Raw genomic sequence first — 19,480 nt, 5'->3', positions numbered from 1 at the left:
AGATATATTAAGCTTAATGCTTCTTCTTCTTCCCACAGAGTAATTTTCGGCAAATTACGAAGTAAATTTCCCCTCGAACTAATGCGAAATTCGGAACGTCATGATCAGTTTTATCCCTTGTCACTTTCTTAGAGCTCCGAGCGGGCGCCGGTTCCAGACCTCGCACTAGCAGACCGCGCGCGTAATTAAAATTCAAAACGGCCCCGCCACAAAACACAACACGCGCGATAAAGGTAGGTTGATCTTTTATTCATATTCTAAACAGGTGTAAGGGCTCCCTGTGCAACTACTTCCGGTCTTCATGAAAGACTTCCGGTTTACGTAAGTTGAGATTGTATCTTAACAGGAACGTTTAAAACTTGTCTAAAAGATATCTATTTAAATCATCATTCAATACTTCCCTATGAATGGATATTTTACACAAAAATGCAAAATGTTTGAAAAGTTTCGTCATATTATGATCTTGATAGCGTTCTTCAGGCACATCCATTCAAACCTTTAACTTCATTACTGGTAATTACTCTCAACTAAATAAAGTGCAGTTAATTTTGTATTAAATCCCCATCAAATTATGTCCATTTGTCATCGACTGTCAGACTTATCTACGAAAAATAATTTAGCGAATGTGTTTACTTTCATATATTTTCCTCCAAGCAAACGAAATTCCAATTAAAAAAAATACTTCTTTAAAAATACACCGACGATTTCCTCCATAGCGAAGCAGGATGTCGTTTTGTCCTCTCTGCTCTCGGCTTGACGCTATGTTTTCTGATCACGCGGTCTTCACGTTCTTTGGCTGTTAGAGCCAAGGTGCTACTCACGTGCTCAGGACTCGTCGAATGGCTTGGCTGCGGGCTCTCCGTGCCTCCACGCGCATGCGCTGGAGTGTTTCTGAAGTCGAAATTCTCCAAGCTGTTGTCCAGGAGAGTGGTGCCAGGCACATCAACGCATGCGCGCACAAGCTCTGGGTTTTCAATCAGTGTTTTAACAATCTCTGAGGGTTTCGGTCTCAGAGCTGGGTTTTGATGCCAACACTTCCGAAGTAAAGAGGCCCTATGAAAAACAAAACAAAACAAAATAAAACAACACAATTGTTTAAATCCTAAGGGTAAATTTCTTGAAGTTGCAACTTTCGTTCCTTTTGGATTTGGCAGCTTTTTTATCTATCGCAACTCGCGGCGGTCGTTACTTTTGAGTATAGGGAATATTTATACCATGTGTTGGCCGATCTGTCTTTCTGCAACCATGTCAAATAAACATCGTCTTTACTATTTTTGAAAGTCCATGGGAGGGAATAGAGAATTTGAACTTCAACCCTACCCATCCCTTAATGATATTTAATAAAGGGTCAGTGTCTCGGCTGATGTGTCGTGGTGTATGGCCGAAAGCGTGCTATAAAATTACTTTATTATCTTGAAACAGAACAAAAGATGCCAAAAGTGTAGAAGGGAAGAAATTCAGCTAAACAACAAAATATATGTATATAACTACCAAAATATTCAAAATTTCACCGCAGAGGTTGTTTTGACTTCTTGGCTTTATGTCTCAAATCACGTTTGATGAACTGTATAAACTTCTAGCAGACTGAACATCACAGAATAGCACTCAGGATTCGACAGTTTTTACTGTAACGAGAGATTACACTGTTATGGAAAATGAAGGATCCCTTCAGGGAACTGAAAGATCTTTGTAATTAAGGAACTGAAGTATCCCTGAAATAGCCTAAAAGATCCTTGCAGGGACCTGAAGGATCCTTGCTAGAATGAAGGATCTCTTGTCAGGACCTCAAGGATCTTTGCAGGGACTTAGCAGGGACTTGAAAGATCTTTGAAAGATCCTGCAAGATCTTTGACGAAATGATGACGATTTGTATTATCCTCATCAATATCCACAAAAGATGCAAATACAGATCTTGAAAGATCCATGTTTAAGGATCCTGTCAACGTTTTTCATCAGGGAATACCATAACAACTCACAAATAACACGACCCACTTACATTTCCAAGCTCGACTGATGCGGTATTTCTAACGTACAGCCCTGCTCAACCCTCTCCAGGATCTGGGCATTAGACATTCCTTGATAAGGAAAGCCTCCGATCGTAGACAGCTCCCAGAGTGTGACGCCATACGACCAAACGTCAGTACACGGAGTGAATAAGCCCTCTCTAATGGACTCTGGTGACATCCATCTAACGGGCAACATTGCTGATAAACAGAGGAATGGGAAAGATTCAGTAGCATGTAAGTCATAGTTAAGTTGCATAACTGTATGGACAACCATTCTCTTACAATTCTTGTGTATTTTAGCTAATCAGAATACTCCTGAGCCTGTTATCAGGCGTACACAGTCTCGACTTTGTCTAGTCTCCAAATTGCTCGGTCAGTGAATGGCCCGTGGCTTTTAATCACTGGCTGACGAAACTGAAAACAAGGATGTGTGATTCTAACGTATGATTCGGACCGTCACGTGTATTAGAGAGTACAGTACAATGCTGTTGTAGCCACATGGTGTTCCGTTGACGTTGTATGCGAGTGCATTGGGGTATTTCATTGTTTGAGGTACCAATTCACATATAGCTAGTAACGTTGGAAGCTCCTTTTATTTTATTTTGGTTTTCTTGAAGTCAGACCAATCTATAAGAGTAACTCCTAACCTTTTCGTTGAAACCTGTAGTAATCATTTTGTTGTAGAGTCCGTGCCAGTCCAAAATCTCCAATCTTGATTGCGTTTCCAAAGCCCACCATGCAGTTTCGTAAAGCGAGATCCCTGAAAAACAATGCATGGTGGAAAAGCAAGGTAAAGTCTGCATACGAGCCAAGTGGCCCGTCAGGACGGAGCATGAAGCGATAAGGAATATTTCTACTTCTCCCTGGATGGAATGCTAGTCCATCCCAGGGTCACCCCTAAATTCACCAGTACCCCTTTATACACCTGGGTGGGGAGAGGCTCTGAGAGTAAAGTGTCTTGCCCAAGAACACAACACAATGTTCCCGGCCTCGAACCCGGACCGCTCGATCCGACGAGCGCACTAACCATGAGGCCACCGCGTCTCCACATGGTAGGAAAGGCGTCATCATTTTTCTTAGGGTACTTAGGCAAAGAGAAATGCAAGAAAAACGGCCGATTAAACATAAGCACTGATAATGACTTGAATTCTTTGTATAAAGAAACGCCTGATCTTCGTAAACTGCGAAGTGGTTGAAGCTGGAAGAAACGAGTGGCCAGCGAGCGAGAAAACGAGGAAAACAAGTCATCTAAAGTCGTCTTTATCGCTCTTAACCTGTTTTAACGTGTCTTAGCCTAGCAAGTAAAAAACATCTCACCTGTGAACAAATTTCATATCTGTAATGTACTGAAGCCCGCGAGCTATGTCCAGCGCCATACTCGTCAGCCTTCGAGGTGTGACATCATCTGCCTACGAAAATGAGGTTAAGGCGCATGTCAGTACGGAAGTGTGTGTTAATAACTTTAAGTGATTAAAGGTTCTGATGAAACTAAACCAAAAAAATTGTGGCCAATGACAAACGCAGCTATCGGACGAGTGAACCAATCAGAACTCTAAATGCAGTCGGTAAAACCAAGTCGCGCTTGGTGTGGGTTTTGTTCCTGATTGCTTAAAAACACAATAGCATACCGCGTTTCGTCTTACCTTACCTTACCTCACATTACCATTGGTGGATACATGCAGTTTTTTACCATGCAATTACAGTATTTGACGATTACACGACCAAAGCGAAAGACAGTTGCCGAGATATATATCCAGGTACTTCTGAATGGGTTTGTGCTAGGGTGCTTCCAAGCCTCAATAGGGTATCAAAGGTAAGCTTCAAGTTCGAATTTAATGGGAAATTATTATATTTCCTTTTTGTCCTTCATTTTAGGCTTAAGCTTACCTCTGGAGACCCCTGCTGATCCACTAAGCGACGTCGTGCTAGGAGAAAGCTCTTCAAGTCACCTGGAAAAACAAAAAGTGCGAGTCTGAACCCCGGGGCTATTCAACAAAGTTTTCTACGAGGAGGCTCTGCCCCGAGATCCAAACCCTTGCTGTTGTAGATTCCATTTTTGACAGAAAAGGTAACCTTGTTATGTACCTCCGATAGAAAATGGTAACTCTATTACACACCTGTGGAGGTGGGGTGGCCTAACCCGTCTGCAGACGCACACATTGCATTAATTTTTGACACCCTTGGACGAACGGCGTCACCCTAATATGCTGGGATTCGTCAGCCGTTAGTTGCGTCTGTTCGAGACATTTGAAACGCCTTTCAAATACCTACTCTTTCATATACGTACCTCCAGCCTAAAATACGTACCCCTTTCGGGCGGACTCCGCACCCCGTGTACAGTTTACTGTAGGGGTACGCCCAAGGGGACTTGAACCAACAGAACGTTAAGATTTAGCTCTTGTTAACCGAACAGCAGGTCTGTATGGGAGAATCTTGACCGACGTCGTGAGTATAGACCGAACGTAGTGAGGTCTGTACCCACGACCGAGGTCAAGATTCTCCCTTACAGACCGACTAAGCTGTTTATTATATGGCAAACAAGAAAAATTTAATTCGTGTAATGTAACTGGTTTGAACTAGCTGACATTATGATTAAGAACGGCGATGAGCTGAACTTAAAACTGCCAAAGTTTGCAGTTTGCTCGTTGTCTTTACTTTTTTTTCTCATCAGGTTTTTTGACACTTCCAGTAATATTTTTAGAAGATAGATAGAAGAAACTAAAATTGTCAATATCCTTGTATTTTAGTTTGCAACTTTTCACTGCAAAACACTACCGGTCTAGATGCCCGTCTAGATGGGAAAATCTAGACCGCGGTCAATATCGATTACAGCCAATCAAATTCATGAATTTGCCAGTCCCCAGTCCTTGTGAGACACAGCCATATAATAAACACACGTCAAAATCATGATGGTTTAGGTAGATTCGTACCGTGAATCATAAGTTCCATAATAATATATACTGGTTCGCCTGTGGTGCATACCCCAAGGAGTTTAACGAGATTGGGATGAGATAACAGCTTCATCTTATCTGCTTCACTAAGAAATTCTACCTGAGAAGAGATAAAAAAGATAAATGAGTGAGAAAATGTATAGGTAGATGGAATCCGGTCTTCGTCAAGAAATGAGTTGCAATTTTCGTGAGATCGAGGGTTAGACAAGTTGCTATACTAATCTTTTGGGTACTTGTAAAAGAACAGTTGCAAAATCTTTGAATATATTTGTAGTGAAGCAGTTCGAACTATGATCCCAGATAAGCTTCAACTTTGATTTAAATTTTATTTAGGTAACGATCTGTCTTATTTTCTTTCTGCCCTTCATTTTAGGTTAGACTTAACCGCAACTCAAACTGTGACTTACATGCTTCTTATCAACCTGAATAAAACCTGGGATAACATTGAATCCTATGATCGGCTTTTGAACAACGGAAAATTATACATTTACTCTCACTTCTTTTAAAAGAAACGCCAACCTTATCTTCAATTGTTGCTCCAACTCTGAGAGTTTTGACAGCTACTGGGACCGAGACGGCAGATCCCATGAGTCCCAGGCCTTCACCGCCAAACACTGCTCCAAAGGCTCCCTCGCCCAGCTTTCTGTTTAAAATGAGTTTTTCTCTCGGTATTTCCCACTCATCCAAGGTGAATATGGAGCCTGTGAAGTTAGAATCTAGCAGACCGAGCTCACGCAGACGATTTTTAGTGTTGCGGTACTTTGAAGAATATCTGATGAAAAGAAAAATGGTCACCATGTTAAAATGTCAACAACAACAACAACAACAACAACAACAACAACAACCATTTATTTGTACTCACAATTTATAAAATAATTACAATAAACATTAAATTAGTATAGAGTACTGCCCGCCCAAAATAACCAAAAGGGCTAAAAAGAATGGGCAGACATTAAGTTACATAGATTATTTATACAGTTATCGGACGGTAACACACTTACACACACACTCACAAATATAAAGATACAAACAGAATGGAAACTTACAGCGGAACAGAATATATCCTTATGAATTAATTAAAATAATTGTAATATTTAAATAAATATGAATCAAGTGAATGTGTCACGTGAGGACGACCTTGATATTTGATTGGCTGATTTGTTTGTTTTGGTTTAAGGTTACAGTATACCTTCAGATCGGCAATTTTCTTCAAATTTGGATTTTTGGTTCAAACTAATGGTCGAAGAGTAATCTCTAATTTCTGAAAACAAAATTGAAAAAAACCTAATATTGGCGGAGAAATGGATGTTTTACGTTATGGCCGGAAGTAAAAGTTCCCTCTTGATTGACAGCCCTATAACGTGTATGCAATCAACCGAGACTACTTTCGCGGGAATATTACCGATATTGATACCACGAATTGGCTGGCTACTCAGTTAATCAGCATTGTTAATCCAAACATTTTTCGTGTTAGATGTAATTCTATTAAGTTATAAGTAAACATGGACCACGGAAAAGTCCGTTTACCAGTTCGAAAGAGCGAAGAATGAATAAAAATACATCAATGAGTGAAGAAGCGAAAGTTGGCCTCCCGGATGAAGCTACGGACGTATCAAGCGGGCAAAAAGATCGAGTCAAGAGAAGAGAAAGGTTGTGTAAAATTTGGGAACTCGACAGCGATAACAGCGATGTTTACAGTGACTCTTTTGTTGAGTTCGATACCGATGAATTGTCCAACTCATTGAGATCCATTGTAATATTATCCATGCACATTTGCTCTGCCGCGATTTCTTTTGTTTGTTCTCGTCGCCCAGCTACTCTAACGTTCGTATCCTTTTTCGTCTTCCCCATTTTGCCAAACCAGCTTCAAGAAAAACCCAGCTGCAGAAAAATTATCTCTCCGCCTTGAGCGCATTGCGAAACGCAAGGTTTTTTTTGCAGATTCACGCGTAAATTCCACCGCGAGTTAATGGTAGTAAATTTTCCAAGCGCTGATTGGCTCAGTGATCTGAGAACCCAGTTGAAGGCGTTTGTGGGCGGAGTTTGCTTGCGAAGTAAGATATTTTTCTTAGCGCTGTTTTCTCGGATAAATTTTTTCACTTGAAGCAGACACTTTAAAGAGTTACAACTCAAACGGAATTTGTTTGTTTGCCCTCAAATTTGGACAGTGGCTAGATTAACATATAAAAAAGAAAAACGTGTCTGCGAATTGTTTATTTCGAAATATTTTTTCTCCGAGAGCGATTTTTGTACGATCACTTCACATTTTTTTAATCCTATTTCGAAAATGTTCTGTAACTTTTTACTACAATTGAATATGGAAAAACGCAGACACGCTTTTTTAGTGCTTTTTGTCCTGAAACCGAGGAAAAAAATAAATTGGCGAAAAACAAAATTCGCTTTGACTTGTAGCTTCCAAAAGGTGATTAGGACGCTTGCATTTGGTGACCGTGAAAAAATTGGCAATTCATTTTATTTCAAAATTTTTGGTATGGTTTGATAGCCAGCTCTATAAGCTTTAATTTGATATAGGGGTTAAGGTATCTACAGCTTAAACCGGACGCGCTACATCGCTTGGACGTGAGACACCCTGAAGGTATACGGTAACCTTAAGGTTATCACTATTCTGGGCCACGTTTGTATGATAAGTTTTGCATAGCTTCCTACCAGTTCTCTCTTTAAAAGTTGTCTACCCTTGGTTTAGGCAGCCTTACACGTTTTGTCTAGTCACATTCCAAAGATTTCTCTCCAAATTACGGATGTTTGTAACGGGAAATTGTTTAGGTCCATTTCATGATCAGTCGGTGTGCGCCACAGCTGGGCAAAGCATGCAGCTGTGTAAATTGGTGTGAGATCTCATCATGCTTCTACACTTAAGGCGGGACTTAACCTAAAATTCTGAAAGAAATTCGAAGTTTTGTTTTTTGCGGAACCGTTGAATCTTAAGGTATTGAAGTTTTATTTTGACAAGTACTTTTACTGAAAGTTTAAAGCTCGTTTTCTCAAAACGAGTTATTTTCGCCTTCTAGAAAAGATATCTTGAGAAGGATTTATTCAATTGAGCCAAAATTTTCAGGATTTGTTGTTCTGAGTACGTTCTGTGGGATAAGCACAGAACTTTTCCATTCAGTGCATTTGTCTTCTTTTGTAAAATGTAAAAATTATTCCTTTTGATCAGTTCTTGTAGGAGTTATCTTTTCTCAAGTAAGCCCTGGCATTCCCCAGCAGGTGGCAGATTTAATCAGCCGGTGTCAGGTTACAATATAGTTATAGGGTAAACAAATATTTTTTTCATAATCTTTGCTCTTTGAGCTTTTTTAAAATGCCATGGTCTGGAGTTAACTCTTAGCCACGAGAAAATGTTTGAAACATGGTGTGTTTTTAGGTTGTCCCACCTTAAGGGTAAACTACTCTGACTGTTGATCAATGTCTCCGTATTAATAATATGTATTGATAGTAGCTGTTCTAGGTTTCACAACGAGAATCGTGAATTTGGTCTCATTCAAGAGGGACTAGACAAATGGATCCACGGGTCAATTTCGTGGTACCTTTCTTGGAATGAACTTTGCATCTATCTAGACACAGTAACTTCGAGTTATCAACACTGGTAGCGCTAACTCCGATCTACACCAGTCCCTCGTGGGCTTGTATTTATCATCTTTGATCTTTTCTAGAATACCATAGTGTCCACATGTAGAGCTAATTTGATTTGAAATTTGTCTTATTTTTTTAGCCACCTTCATATTCTTAACAATGAACCTCACCTTCCTTTCAGAATCCACACCACAAATATCAGGACTATGGACACAGATGCCAATGCTTTAAGTTAAGAAAAAAAATTTGGGTAAGTGGTTATTGTTATAAAAAGTGTGTGAATATATAGAGATGTTATTGGGACATAAGTATCCAATGCAATCCTGTATTTTGTCGACACGAAGAAATGCGAATGTGAAGCAAAGAGTACTGGCGCAGCGTACAGTACAAAAGCACTCAAACTGTATCGAGCTTGAGAGCGGATTTGTCGAAAAGTAATTGGTTTTGCATTACTATTCTAGCAGAAGATTGATTTAAAAAAAAACTTGGGTCACTGTTTCATCCAATCAGAAATAAAACCAAAACCATTCGCAACTGGCTCGTACACGTTTTCCTGCGCTTCGCGTCAGCTACGTGTATTTACTTCGAGTTTTGATTGGTTCTCTGGATTGTCTTTGTCGTTTGTGATTGGCTAGAGTGATTACTTTGGTTTTTGGTTTCACGAAACTCAATTGAAAACAACTCTAATATGCTTGTACTTACCGATAACAACAGCAACAATGATAGCCACGTTACAAGAAACATCCAAAGCTCTTCTCAAATTTTCTACTCCACATATCGCCTTCGGGTCAGGTTCTTTGGGAGTATAAAGAAAGGGAAACACTTTAGATTCTCTCTTACTGCTAGTCATGAAGTACATGATAAGTCAAATCCTCCTCTATACCACTATCTGGATTTGTTCTCGGTAGTCCAGAGTTCAACTCCTTGACCACGTTGCGTAAATAGCCAACTGGTCTGCCTCCCATTATAGTTGGGATTCTTAGTACTTCATGTCCTATTTGCAATATTTGTTTATTTATTTACAGTATGCCCAATTAACTCAACATTGCTAAATAAAGTTATTTATTTTATTTTATTTCCATTTTTTAACGTAATCGAAAACAAAATAGCTAAGCCTTACCAGGCAAAAGATCACGTGGTACCCCTTCTGTGGCCCACGTGATTTTGTCGGGATCCCACTCCAGACCTCCTGCGTATGTTTCATTTTGTTCGTGGGCATGAACAAACTGACCAATAGCCACGGAGTGTGAGGCGAACTTCTGTTTGATAAGAATATTGGACAAACGATCTCCGTTCTTGAAGTGAACTCGTCCAGAGACTCCCAGGAAGTCAACTTCCTGAATGCGCTGACGGAACATCCTGCGAAGATATATGACATCAGTGTTTTGAGAATATAAAACGCTCAATTCGCTTTTTGCCTTTACGCCGTGAATGTCTCTTTACCAGCTCAAGGGCTTAAATTTTGGCCAAAATATTACTAAGGGCCAGGTCGTACTAGAGCCAGTTTTGTACTTGTTTGTATAAGTAAGAAAACTGTCAACAATTAACGTAAAATAAGTGCTACCCCCGGTTTCAAAAACTTGCTAAATTTTTTTCAGATTGTCAAGTTTCTGCCAGTCGTCAAAGATATCGGAGTGCTGCCTCGGAGGCTTCCAAATTTTGGCAAAGTAAACAAGTTTGTTTTTCTAACTATTAAACTGTCACAACGTTGAAAATGTAATAGCGTTGAAATTGGCAAAGAAACTTGTGAAACCTGAGTGAGGGCTGTCTCAGCCAAACACGTTTTAACCAAAATCAGTTGGCGAACTCTCCTCCTCTCTCCACACGAATTGAATGGCGTTTTCTCGCGTTCTTATCGGTTGCTAACAGTATTTGGATCAAGGACGGTTGGTTCTATTAGAACTTTGACTTCACTTTATTTTGCACTTACATTTTGAAATTACAATATTAGCATAAAAGAGAAAAAAAGATATATAACAATTAAAGGTGGCAGTGGTATATAGTGGTATATTTCCATTGTTTTCATTCCCGTAGGAAGCATCGTGTTTATTCCATCAAGTGTGACAAAACAACTTCTACATACGTTGAGGTGGTATTGGAGTGAATTGAATCTAAAGCTGAGGGGTCATTCGTGAGTAGCTGGTCCAATGCTAAAGCGTACGTCCATATAGCGTCATGCGCAAAAGAGGCGTAATCTGACCATTCCTTACTCTGAGAAAAGAAGAAAGGAAACCATTTCAGTTTTCTCTACTAGAGGGCAGCGTTGTCGTGATAATAGGGAACTTCAGCATTGACAACGACGACGACGCCAAGGACATCTCATAGTAAAAAACGATTTTTTGTTTTACCTTTGAATTTCTTTTCTAGTTACTAGATCTGTACAGTACGTCTAATGGTCTCAGAACTTACTAAAGCTAAATATGTAACGCCAGCGTTCGCTTCGAAACGAAGGTACAAAAAAATTAGCCGCCGTAGTTCGCGTTCTCCAAGATATGCAGAACTTAATCATTTCACGTTGTTATTGTGCAGAGGACGGCAAAGAAATGAACAAAGATTTATAACGGACGCAAGTACACAGCTCTTGTTTTGCTCATCAAATATAAACTTTTTGTTTGGTGGCGTTCTCGTTGTCGTTGCCGTCGTACGTGGTTTGCTTAAGCTTTCTAAGCAATGACGACGGCGACGCCAAGGACATCGCCTATTAAAAATGATTTTTTTTTACCTTCGAGTTTAGTTAGTATCGATATCTGTCCAGTACACCGATCTCTGTGTCGTTGGGGTCGGACTAGGCCCTAGGTCCTAGTCCCTAGTCCGTCGGGGTCGGACTGGGGAGATTAGACGCATACTCACCTCCTTTTTTACAGTTGACAGGTAAATCTCCTTCCACTCCTGGACAGTTCCTCCTCCCAAGACGCTTTGTCCGTCATCTCCGAAGAAAGGAGATGACAGAGTGAAGTAGCCTTGCTCGGCGAACGACTTCAGTTCAGCGGTGGAACAAGGAACGGTTTCCGGTGCCGCGTGCTTGTTGCTATTATAGAAATCCACATTCCACCAATCAGCGTCAAGCCAGTCCAGTAAGAACCACACGTAACCTTTATCAGGGGTAAGTTCCTACAATGCATGTAACATCAGTTCATTGCAGTTTAAGAGTTGAGTTCGCCTTTATAGATAATGAACACTTGGGTCTCTGGTGATTTTTCAGCGGCATTAAATACAACGTTTTTAGCAGTGGATATTATGACGATGCGACATTGAATCTGGCCAGTGTAAGAATAAATGCTGGTGCATTAAATTACTCATTCCTTCGGGAACCAATTTTAAAACACATTTAATAACGGTGATAAACACAAATAGCGGTGATAAACATATTAAACTTACGCATTTTAATAACTTGACGTTTCGTATGCTACGCAACATACATTTTCAAAAGTGGAATAAAGACCGTTACACTTTTTGAAAACTATATATGAAATATAAGTAAGCCGGCTCTTAATGTAAACGTCAGCAGTGAGAAGCTGATACGTCATTAATAAGCTTAGGCTTTTATTGTTTTACTGTTAAGAAACAGATGTTTCTTAATCTCGTTTCCAGACCCCTTATTTACATTTCATATATAGTTTTCAAAAATTGTAACGGCCTTTATTCCACTTTTGAAAATGTACGTTGCGTAGCATACGAAACGTCAAGTTATTAAAATGCGTAAGTTTCATATGTTTATCACCGCTATTTGTGTTTTATTCCTCGTTAAACTACGATGGCCCAAGAACAAAAGCCTTTATGATACATTTAATAACATTACATCTTACAAATGAATGTTGTATTAACTAAACTCTCCTCTTCAATTATCCTAACGATCTTTAAACCCAAACAAGCATCTTTCGCACAAAAAAGACACACAACTAAGAACCACACATGTAAATAATCATACCTCTTTGTAAGCTTGGCAAGTGACTGCCCTGGTGGCTGCTGGGTAAGCATCCAGAATAATCACTGTCACTTTACTCTCTGCGACGCTATTGATGTACGTTTTAGCATCCAGGTCCCCATCGGACGGCATCTCACGTGACAGCACTTGAATTCCATGTTTAGTCAGAAATTCGGTGCGAGATCTGACTGTGTTAACTGGGTACTTTGCTTCGCGCAAGATCGCGCAGTGTTTCCATTTAAACGCGCGAAAGACCGACAAATATGCTAACTTAAACTCGTCGATGCTCGGATTCGTTCGGAAAAACAGCGGAAATCGCGTCCTATCAGACAGCGACACGTCATCAGCTCCGTAACCCATTAGAATCGTGTTGTGGAATCGCGACACTTCGGCGATTGGAAGTGTGGCTTTGCTGCATGCAGGACCTACAATACCAATTACCTTTTGTGACTCGTCACGATTAAGATATCTCACATAAGCTGGAATAACGAGTTCCCTTCTACACTGAGTTGGAGCAACGAGCAACTCAAGCCTGCAACGATTCAAAATATTTATATCTTTGTTAATCTCCTTTACAGCCAATTGGGCTCCGACTTCAACTCCAGGACTTGACCAAATTGCTTTGGGTTCCACGAGGCTTGGAAACATCCCTCCAATGAGCACAGTTCTCTTGACGCTAGTTTCTGCTTGTATCCATGGCAACCAAACGTCACGTGACTTATTTAGCCAATGGCAGACGGAATCGTTTATCGACGTATTGTTTCGAGTTATGTTGATTTGTTGAAGTATATCAGCGATGTGTTCTCTTGTAAGAGTGATGGCCCTTACCAGTCCGTAGATATCTTTGTAGCGGTTCTGTATTTCTTTCCACACAAACTTACGCAGATCGTACATGGGAAAATCGCACCCTCTACAGGTTTCACTCGTGAGATTTTTCATCATATCATTCCAAGGAAAACTGAAAATGGAATTATAACACCTGATAAGTAATTTGAAAATTATTTCAAATGCACATGTTGTAGAAACTTTACTTATATGAGCGACATTCTGAAAGAGCCAGACTGAAAGGTAGACAAGGAAGAAGCTTGCCACACTCTACTTTTGTCGATACCGTGGAAAACAACTGGTTTGCACGCAAACTGTACAGACGACATTATACCCAGTAGAACAGATCTATTGTCTGGTCGCCTCCTTTTCAACAACGCCTAAAAATATCATGAAGACGAACTATATTAATTGCATAGAGGGATTGGTAACGACCTTCATAATTACCTGCAGTCAGGGAAGGTAATCCTCCTGAACTTGTCCGAAGTCGTTAAAGGGTCTGGGTCCCAGGCGTAAAATAGCAATGGTTTCCCCTTTGCTTCGTTCTCTAAAACCTTGGCGTCCAGGCTCTTCCCGAGCCATGTCATAGACACGTTCAAATGAAGACTTGTAATCTGGCCCTCGACCAAAACCTCGCTGGCGTTATCTGTTAGATAGGGTTGAAAAAGATCAACTGAGACTGAATAATGCTTGAAATGTTCGAGATTGAATAGAGGGAACAAAGAAGCGCTTGCATAACAAGATTAATGCAAAATCGTATGTTGAGAAAAATACATGTCCTTAGCATGGTGCTGTTTGCTATGTTAGCGCCAAAATTCCCTAATGTCTAAAAAAAAAGTTATTTTGTGGTATTTTTTTTACAAATATCATTAGTTTTCACTTCTGCATTCCTTTCAGAATTCTTCATTTTGAATTAACTTTTTCACTCAAAAACATAAAAAAAAAACAGCGCGAAAAAGCCGGGGTTCTAAGAGAGTTGAGAAACTGTGTACGCTAATTGGAACTCTCGTTAATCTCCAAAACACTTTGTCTTACGAAACAAAGTTCTTTACCTTTGGCAGGGTTTCTTTGAATGTTGATAGTTGTATAACTGAATATCATGAGATCTCCCCATCAATATTCTAGTTCAGTCCCCCCTAATCAGAACTCAGAGCAGAAAGGTCGAGAGAAACAGGGCCCGATGAAGAGAAAAGCTAGGAAAACAAACATAAGAAACGGAAGAATACTCTCTGAATAAATACCTTTATGTCCAGCCAGCAAAGCAACACATCTCGCTCCGGTATGGTTTTGTTGAGAACACTGCGGAGGGTTAAACTCGTGTTCTATGCAGGCTTGACACGTGACCAATGTCGAGGCAAGGGACAGTTGCTCCAGTACTACAGGCAACTGTAGGGCTCTCCAGTGGTCAGCGGGCTGATGATGAACAGTCCACACACGGTCTGCAAAATCAGCGGTTGTATACCAACCTTGTCTGAGAAAAAAAACTGCGTACGTGAGTTGGTCTAAAATAGATTACTTAGAAGTAGGCCGATAATTTGACTGATTTGTAATTTGGTTTAAACCCTTTCAAGAGATGAATTCGAAGTTCCTCTGCCTTGTTTCACTTCCCCAAAGTAAATAGACATAATGTAGCTTAGCTCCCGTAGGGCAAGGGAGGGCGCTTATTAGGGGCGGGGCGCTCAATAGTTTTTGAACATGTACATCTGAACATGGTATCCTGCAATGCCAGTGACAATACTTTAATGAAAAACAACAGAGACTTAAACTCAGGAAACTGTACCAGTAGAGGCTCTGATAACTGTACTATACTCAGTTGAGAAGGAAGACTTGATAATTCGTTCGTCTAATCAGTCTGTTTGACGTCTTGAATATTACTTTTCCATATGGGGTAATTTATTGGAAGGGGGCGCTTAAAACCGCGGCTCTTATCAGAAAGGGCGCGCTAAGTCTCATGCACAAGTGCCAGTTTCTTTTCACATAGATGCTGGCTGATTTCAAAACCCTGATCTCTTCTCCCTTGAACATTAAATATGTCCTTGGAAACAAAACCTATGATCCCAAAGAAAGATTGAATTTCAAAATTCTCAGTGATACTAACGAATTTTAGTAGCTCAAACAAACATGATACAAGAGGTTGATGTGAAATCTTTTTATTTACTTTAGGTCTTCTACGCGTTAAAACGGAAGGCTGAATTCATCAAGTGCTTGTCTCAAACCCACCTTCCCGTGATTCCTAATGATCCGACGTCAACCATCTTTTGACTCTTCACAGGCTCTTCACGGTCAAATGGTACCCAGACCTCTGTGTCAATCATGACTTGAGGAACACCAGGAGTTCTGTTCATAGTATAAGACAGGTGTGTTAAACAAAGCTTTAGCGAAATATATTGTGGTCCGTCCTGTTCACTGAGTTCAAATTTCCCTTAACTATTCTGGCCACGAAACAGTCGTAGTAGCGTAATCGTCAGGAAATATGTCTTCGCTATACGATAATGAAAACGGATATCTGAATCGACCATGCAATAATTGGCATGGCTCATGAAGGTCTGTGTTGTGATTGGCTGTTGAAGTGCTGTACGTTCTTCGATCTACCCGTAATTGGCGAAAGATGCACTGCATTCGTAATTCTAATTCGCTTCTGATTTGCTGCAAAGATCGGGTAAACCATAGTCTAACACTACAGCGGAATATCCTCCAGTTCCTTTGCAAAAGAACAGAACAGACTCAAACTGGGCAACTTATTACCTGTCGTTCCCACAACCCATAGTGACGTCACCATAGCTGCTCAATGGATCATGGGAGCACGGCACCAGCCTCACATTATCGTAACCCAGGCCCTCCTCTATCAATATCCTGGTAAGCTCCGCAGAGGCATGATGGGAAACGCGGTGACCATAAGAGATGGTCAGCGGGATCTCCTCTCCTTGAAAGGTGAATTCCTTTCGATGAAGTGGATCTGATAAAATAAATAAATAAATAAATAAATAAATAAATAAATAAACAAATGAATAAATAAATGAATAAATAAATAAATAAGAAAGCTTCATGTATGGCCCAAGTAAAAATAAATTGCAACAAATCACAAATACTTCTACGTCTCAATACTCGCATATAAAAAAAATCGGTTTTCATCAAAGTCACTCACACTTGGCGTATTGAATGACATACAGTTCGCAGGAAAGTCAAACCCTAGGGTTAAAAAATAGCCCATTCTGGACTTGTCTGCTGTAAAAAGTGCAGCTACGGGTCGACAAAAGACAATCGATCTTTTCAATGTTTAAGGTCCAGCTTGGAAATTGTTAAGAGGTTCAGGAATCATTTTGCGCGTAGTAGAGGGGCCGAACATGGCACAGCTTAGCTCTAAGTTTCCGCGTTCTTAGGACTTTTGATATAGAGTCATTAAAAGATTTTCAAAAAAAAACTTAATCCCCTTATAATGCTTCCGTTTTGAGTGTTGATTGGCGATGAGATTTGCCAGGCGAACCCTGGTTTTATCGAGTGCTTTGAGCATTCGTGGAGCAATACGACAATGACCAAAAATGGGTACACACAACGTATACTCAGTACTCCACCTGCACAAGCACAGAAGTGGTTTCTTGTTTATCCTGTGGCACAACACTCGGCAGTATTTGCAGCGTGAGTGCTTTTGTTTAGGCAGTAACCCACGATCACTTAAAAAAAAGAAGAAGAACGCCTGATCGCATCAGAATTGTGGGTTACGGCAGCGGAGACTCGCGCGAATTCACTGACTGTCGCGTTATTTCCTGCACGCCAGCGGACCTCAGAGCAGGTGTGAATTTAAGTAATCTCACGCGCGTAAAATAAAGTAGAGCGAATTTATGGAGGACTTATGTTTGGGAAAAAAGTTAATTGTGCTTCAATGAGTCCGTAGATAAGCCCTCCGTACATTTGCTCTATTTTATTTTACGCACGTAAAACCATAATAATTTACACCGTTGACGCGCTCTGCGTGAAACTTCGCGAAACATCACTGGGCATTGAGATCCCCAGCTGCTGTTTATGTTGATATTACTCCTATAACCACGGTTTCCTGTATTCTATTTTAGTTAGTGATTTCTACGTTATCAGTAATACTGTAATCATGTTTCGGAACGATTCCCAATATCCACTAAAGATTATATAAACCCCTCGCTCGTACATCTACGCAATATCATCTTTTTCTTTCAAAGGTCGGACCGCGGAGTCGAAACAATTTGTCAGTATATATATTCAGCTGATCAGAAACGCCGCCTTCGAGTATATTACAGAACAACGTTGAATAATTGTAAAGCGCAGACCTGCATACGATGCAATAGGGAAAAGGTACGGCGCGCGTTAGTGATAGAATACATTTATCTTGAAGAGTTCTAAGAATTCGCGTGATTTCATTTACAATGCAAACGCCGTAAACGAGAGAGTTTCATAATTTATTGTTATATTTAGTGAAGGATGCCGGCGTTAATTCGCTACGATACAAAATTTATTAGATAACGCAAAACTGATCTCTGGATCTCAATTTGCAATCCAAATTTTGACTGAATAGTCCTCGTGCGTGGAAGCCACCTAACTCCACTGAACCAAATTGCGTTATTACATGCTGTAATCATTTACAATTCGTAAGGATCCATAAACGTTACACAGTAAAGTTTTCCTTTATGCGAAGTGAAATGTTATTACTTAAAATACACAAATCGTCACTTACCTGGCAAGTTGGTAAGGCATTTTCCGGTTGAAACGAGTCTGATTTGGAACCAAGTAGTGATAAAGAAACACATGAATAACGTTGGTAGACGACACAACATTTTCATCACGCTGCAGTGCGGATTTGGTTGAAATCGTGCCAAGTAGGCTCCCTGCTGTACCTTAACGAAACCAATCTAACATTGGCAAACATCAATTAAGCAACATCAAGTCTGTAGATCATACGTCCAATTTGAATTCATTGATGAAAGGAAATGGTGCAATATGGATTGAAGTTGTAGTCCTTGAAATTCCGGCCCTGATTCTAAGGGAAGAAGTGTTTGACAGTTCGTACGACCCCTCAGGGCAATGAGTTCGATTCCAGTTCAAACGACCGTAACATCCATCGGTGCGTTAAATTTACATTTTACTAAACCATAAACAACTGCATTCTTTTTCCCCTTTGTTCTTCTCAATAGAAACGAGATCAATTGAAACTTAGAGAGTGTAAATGAGCTTACGACCGCTTGCCCAAAACACAGCAATTACCCACTTGCCGCCTATAAGTTTATATTCTCTCAAAACCAACATGCAAATTGCCAACAGGTTGATGGAAAGCTTTTCTCTTTTGTAATGTTTGCTCCATTATTAAAACTCCGCGATTGGTTTTATTATGCATATCAGAATACGCTATTTTTATGCATACCGTAATTTTTCTTTATGAAAAAAAAAGACACTAACTCCCTCATACGTGTTACAATAAAATCTCGATTTTCTGTATTTTTTTCTAGATAGTGTGAAAACGGCAAATGGTTTGGCAGAAGTGATAGAGTAGCGTCAATAACTGCGCCGTTTATATTAGAATGGAAAAGACAAATATCTCGCTTTATTGCAAGTAGTTAAGCATCAGCTTGAGCCGCTGAATTTAGTTTTCGCTGTATTTTTTGTCGGCCAAAAGAGGCCTTTTCTGTGCACTTAAGGCTAATGCAAAGAAAAAATTATCAATAGTGTCGCAACAGGAAGTGCAAATGGAAAAAAGAAAAAAATCACTGCAGTTTCTTCTTCGTTGAGTGCTGTGTGAAAAGTTAGACACCTAAGTGTCAAAAATCAATTTTATTTCAAAATGCGTTCGCAATAAGTTTGCCTTGGGACGACAAATGTCGCTAATGGTTTAGCAATAAAGGCAAATTATTACTGGTTCTTTTACATATTGACATGTGATGTGCAAATGTTTCCAACAAGGTCACAGCCGGGACTCGTTTTATGGACTTAATTTCATTTTGATCATTTTTGGGGGTCGAATAGGGCGGCTCGAAGACGGCAGAGATCTTATTTCTTTGAACAGGTGCGATGGTGACGTTTAAAATCAGTTGCTTTACTAGCTGTGTTTCAGGCCCTCATACTTGTCAAGGATTTGGCTACTGAATAAGCACCCAAAACAAACCATATTAACTTAGTCCAATCTCTCATTTTTCCTTTACATTTGCGTGTCCTTCATT

The 19,480-nt window shown here is 40.1% G+C and overlaps 1 protein-coding gene across 1 annotated transcript; it reads right to left on the bottom strand.

Moving 5' to 3' along the window:
- Positions 1–228: 228 nt before the first annotated feature.
- LOC145466426 (uncharacterized) lies at positions 229–18,534 on the bottom strand. The gene is made up of 18 exons (XM_081450143.1): positions 18,004–18,534; positions 16,047–16,257; positions 15,522–15,638; positions 14,543–14,772; positions 13,749–13,947; positions 12,480–13,434; positions 11,402–11,662; positions 10,635–10,762; positions 9,672–9,910; positions 9,254–9,346; positions 8,722–8,776; positions 5,477–5,729; positions 4,937–5,057; positions 3,894–3,955; positions 3,324–3,415; positions 2,654–2,766; positions 1,997–2,204; positions 229–1,053 (listed from the first exon to the last, which is right to left on the bottom strand). The coding sequence occupies exons 1-18, from the start codon at positions 18,107–18,109 to the stop codon at positions 687–689; spliced, it is 3,810 nt and encodes a 1,269-aa protein (XP_081306269.1). The 5' UTR covers positions 18,110–18,534; the 3' UTR covers positions 229–686.
- Positions 18,535–19,480: the final 946 nt, after the last annotated feature.

This window comes from Orbicella franksi, chromosome 13 (genome assembly GCF_964199315.1).
Source record: "Orbicella franksi chromosome 13, jaOrbFran1.1, whole genome shotgun sequence".
In the NCBI taxonomy this organism is placed as follows: Eukaryota; Metazoa; Cnidaria; class Anthozoa; order Scleractinia; family Merulinidae; genus Orbicella; species Orbicella franksi.
Note: the sequence above shows the minus strand (reverse complement) of the source record. Positions and strands in the feature narration are given on the sequence as shown.

What these genes read in the sequence shown, in the direction of transcription:
- LOC145466426 (XM_081450143.1), bottom strand. Translation starts at nt 18,109, where the DNA reads ATGAAAATGTTGTGTCGTCTACCAACGTTATTCATGTGTTTCTTTATC. An exon ending in ATTACCTTCCCTGACTGCAG is followed by an intron (nt 13,435 to 13,748) that starts GTAATTATGAAG and finishes TTCCATTTTCAG; the next exon opens with TTTTCCTTGGAATGATATGA. An exon ending in ATCAGCAGGGGTCTCCAGAG is followed by an intron (nt 3,416 to 3,893) that starts GTAAGCTTAAGC and finishes TCATTTTCGTAG; the next exon opens with GCAGATGATGTCACACCTCG.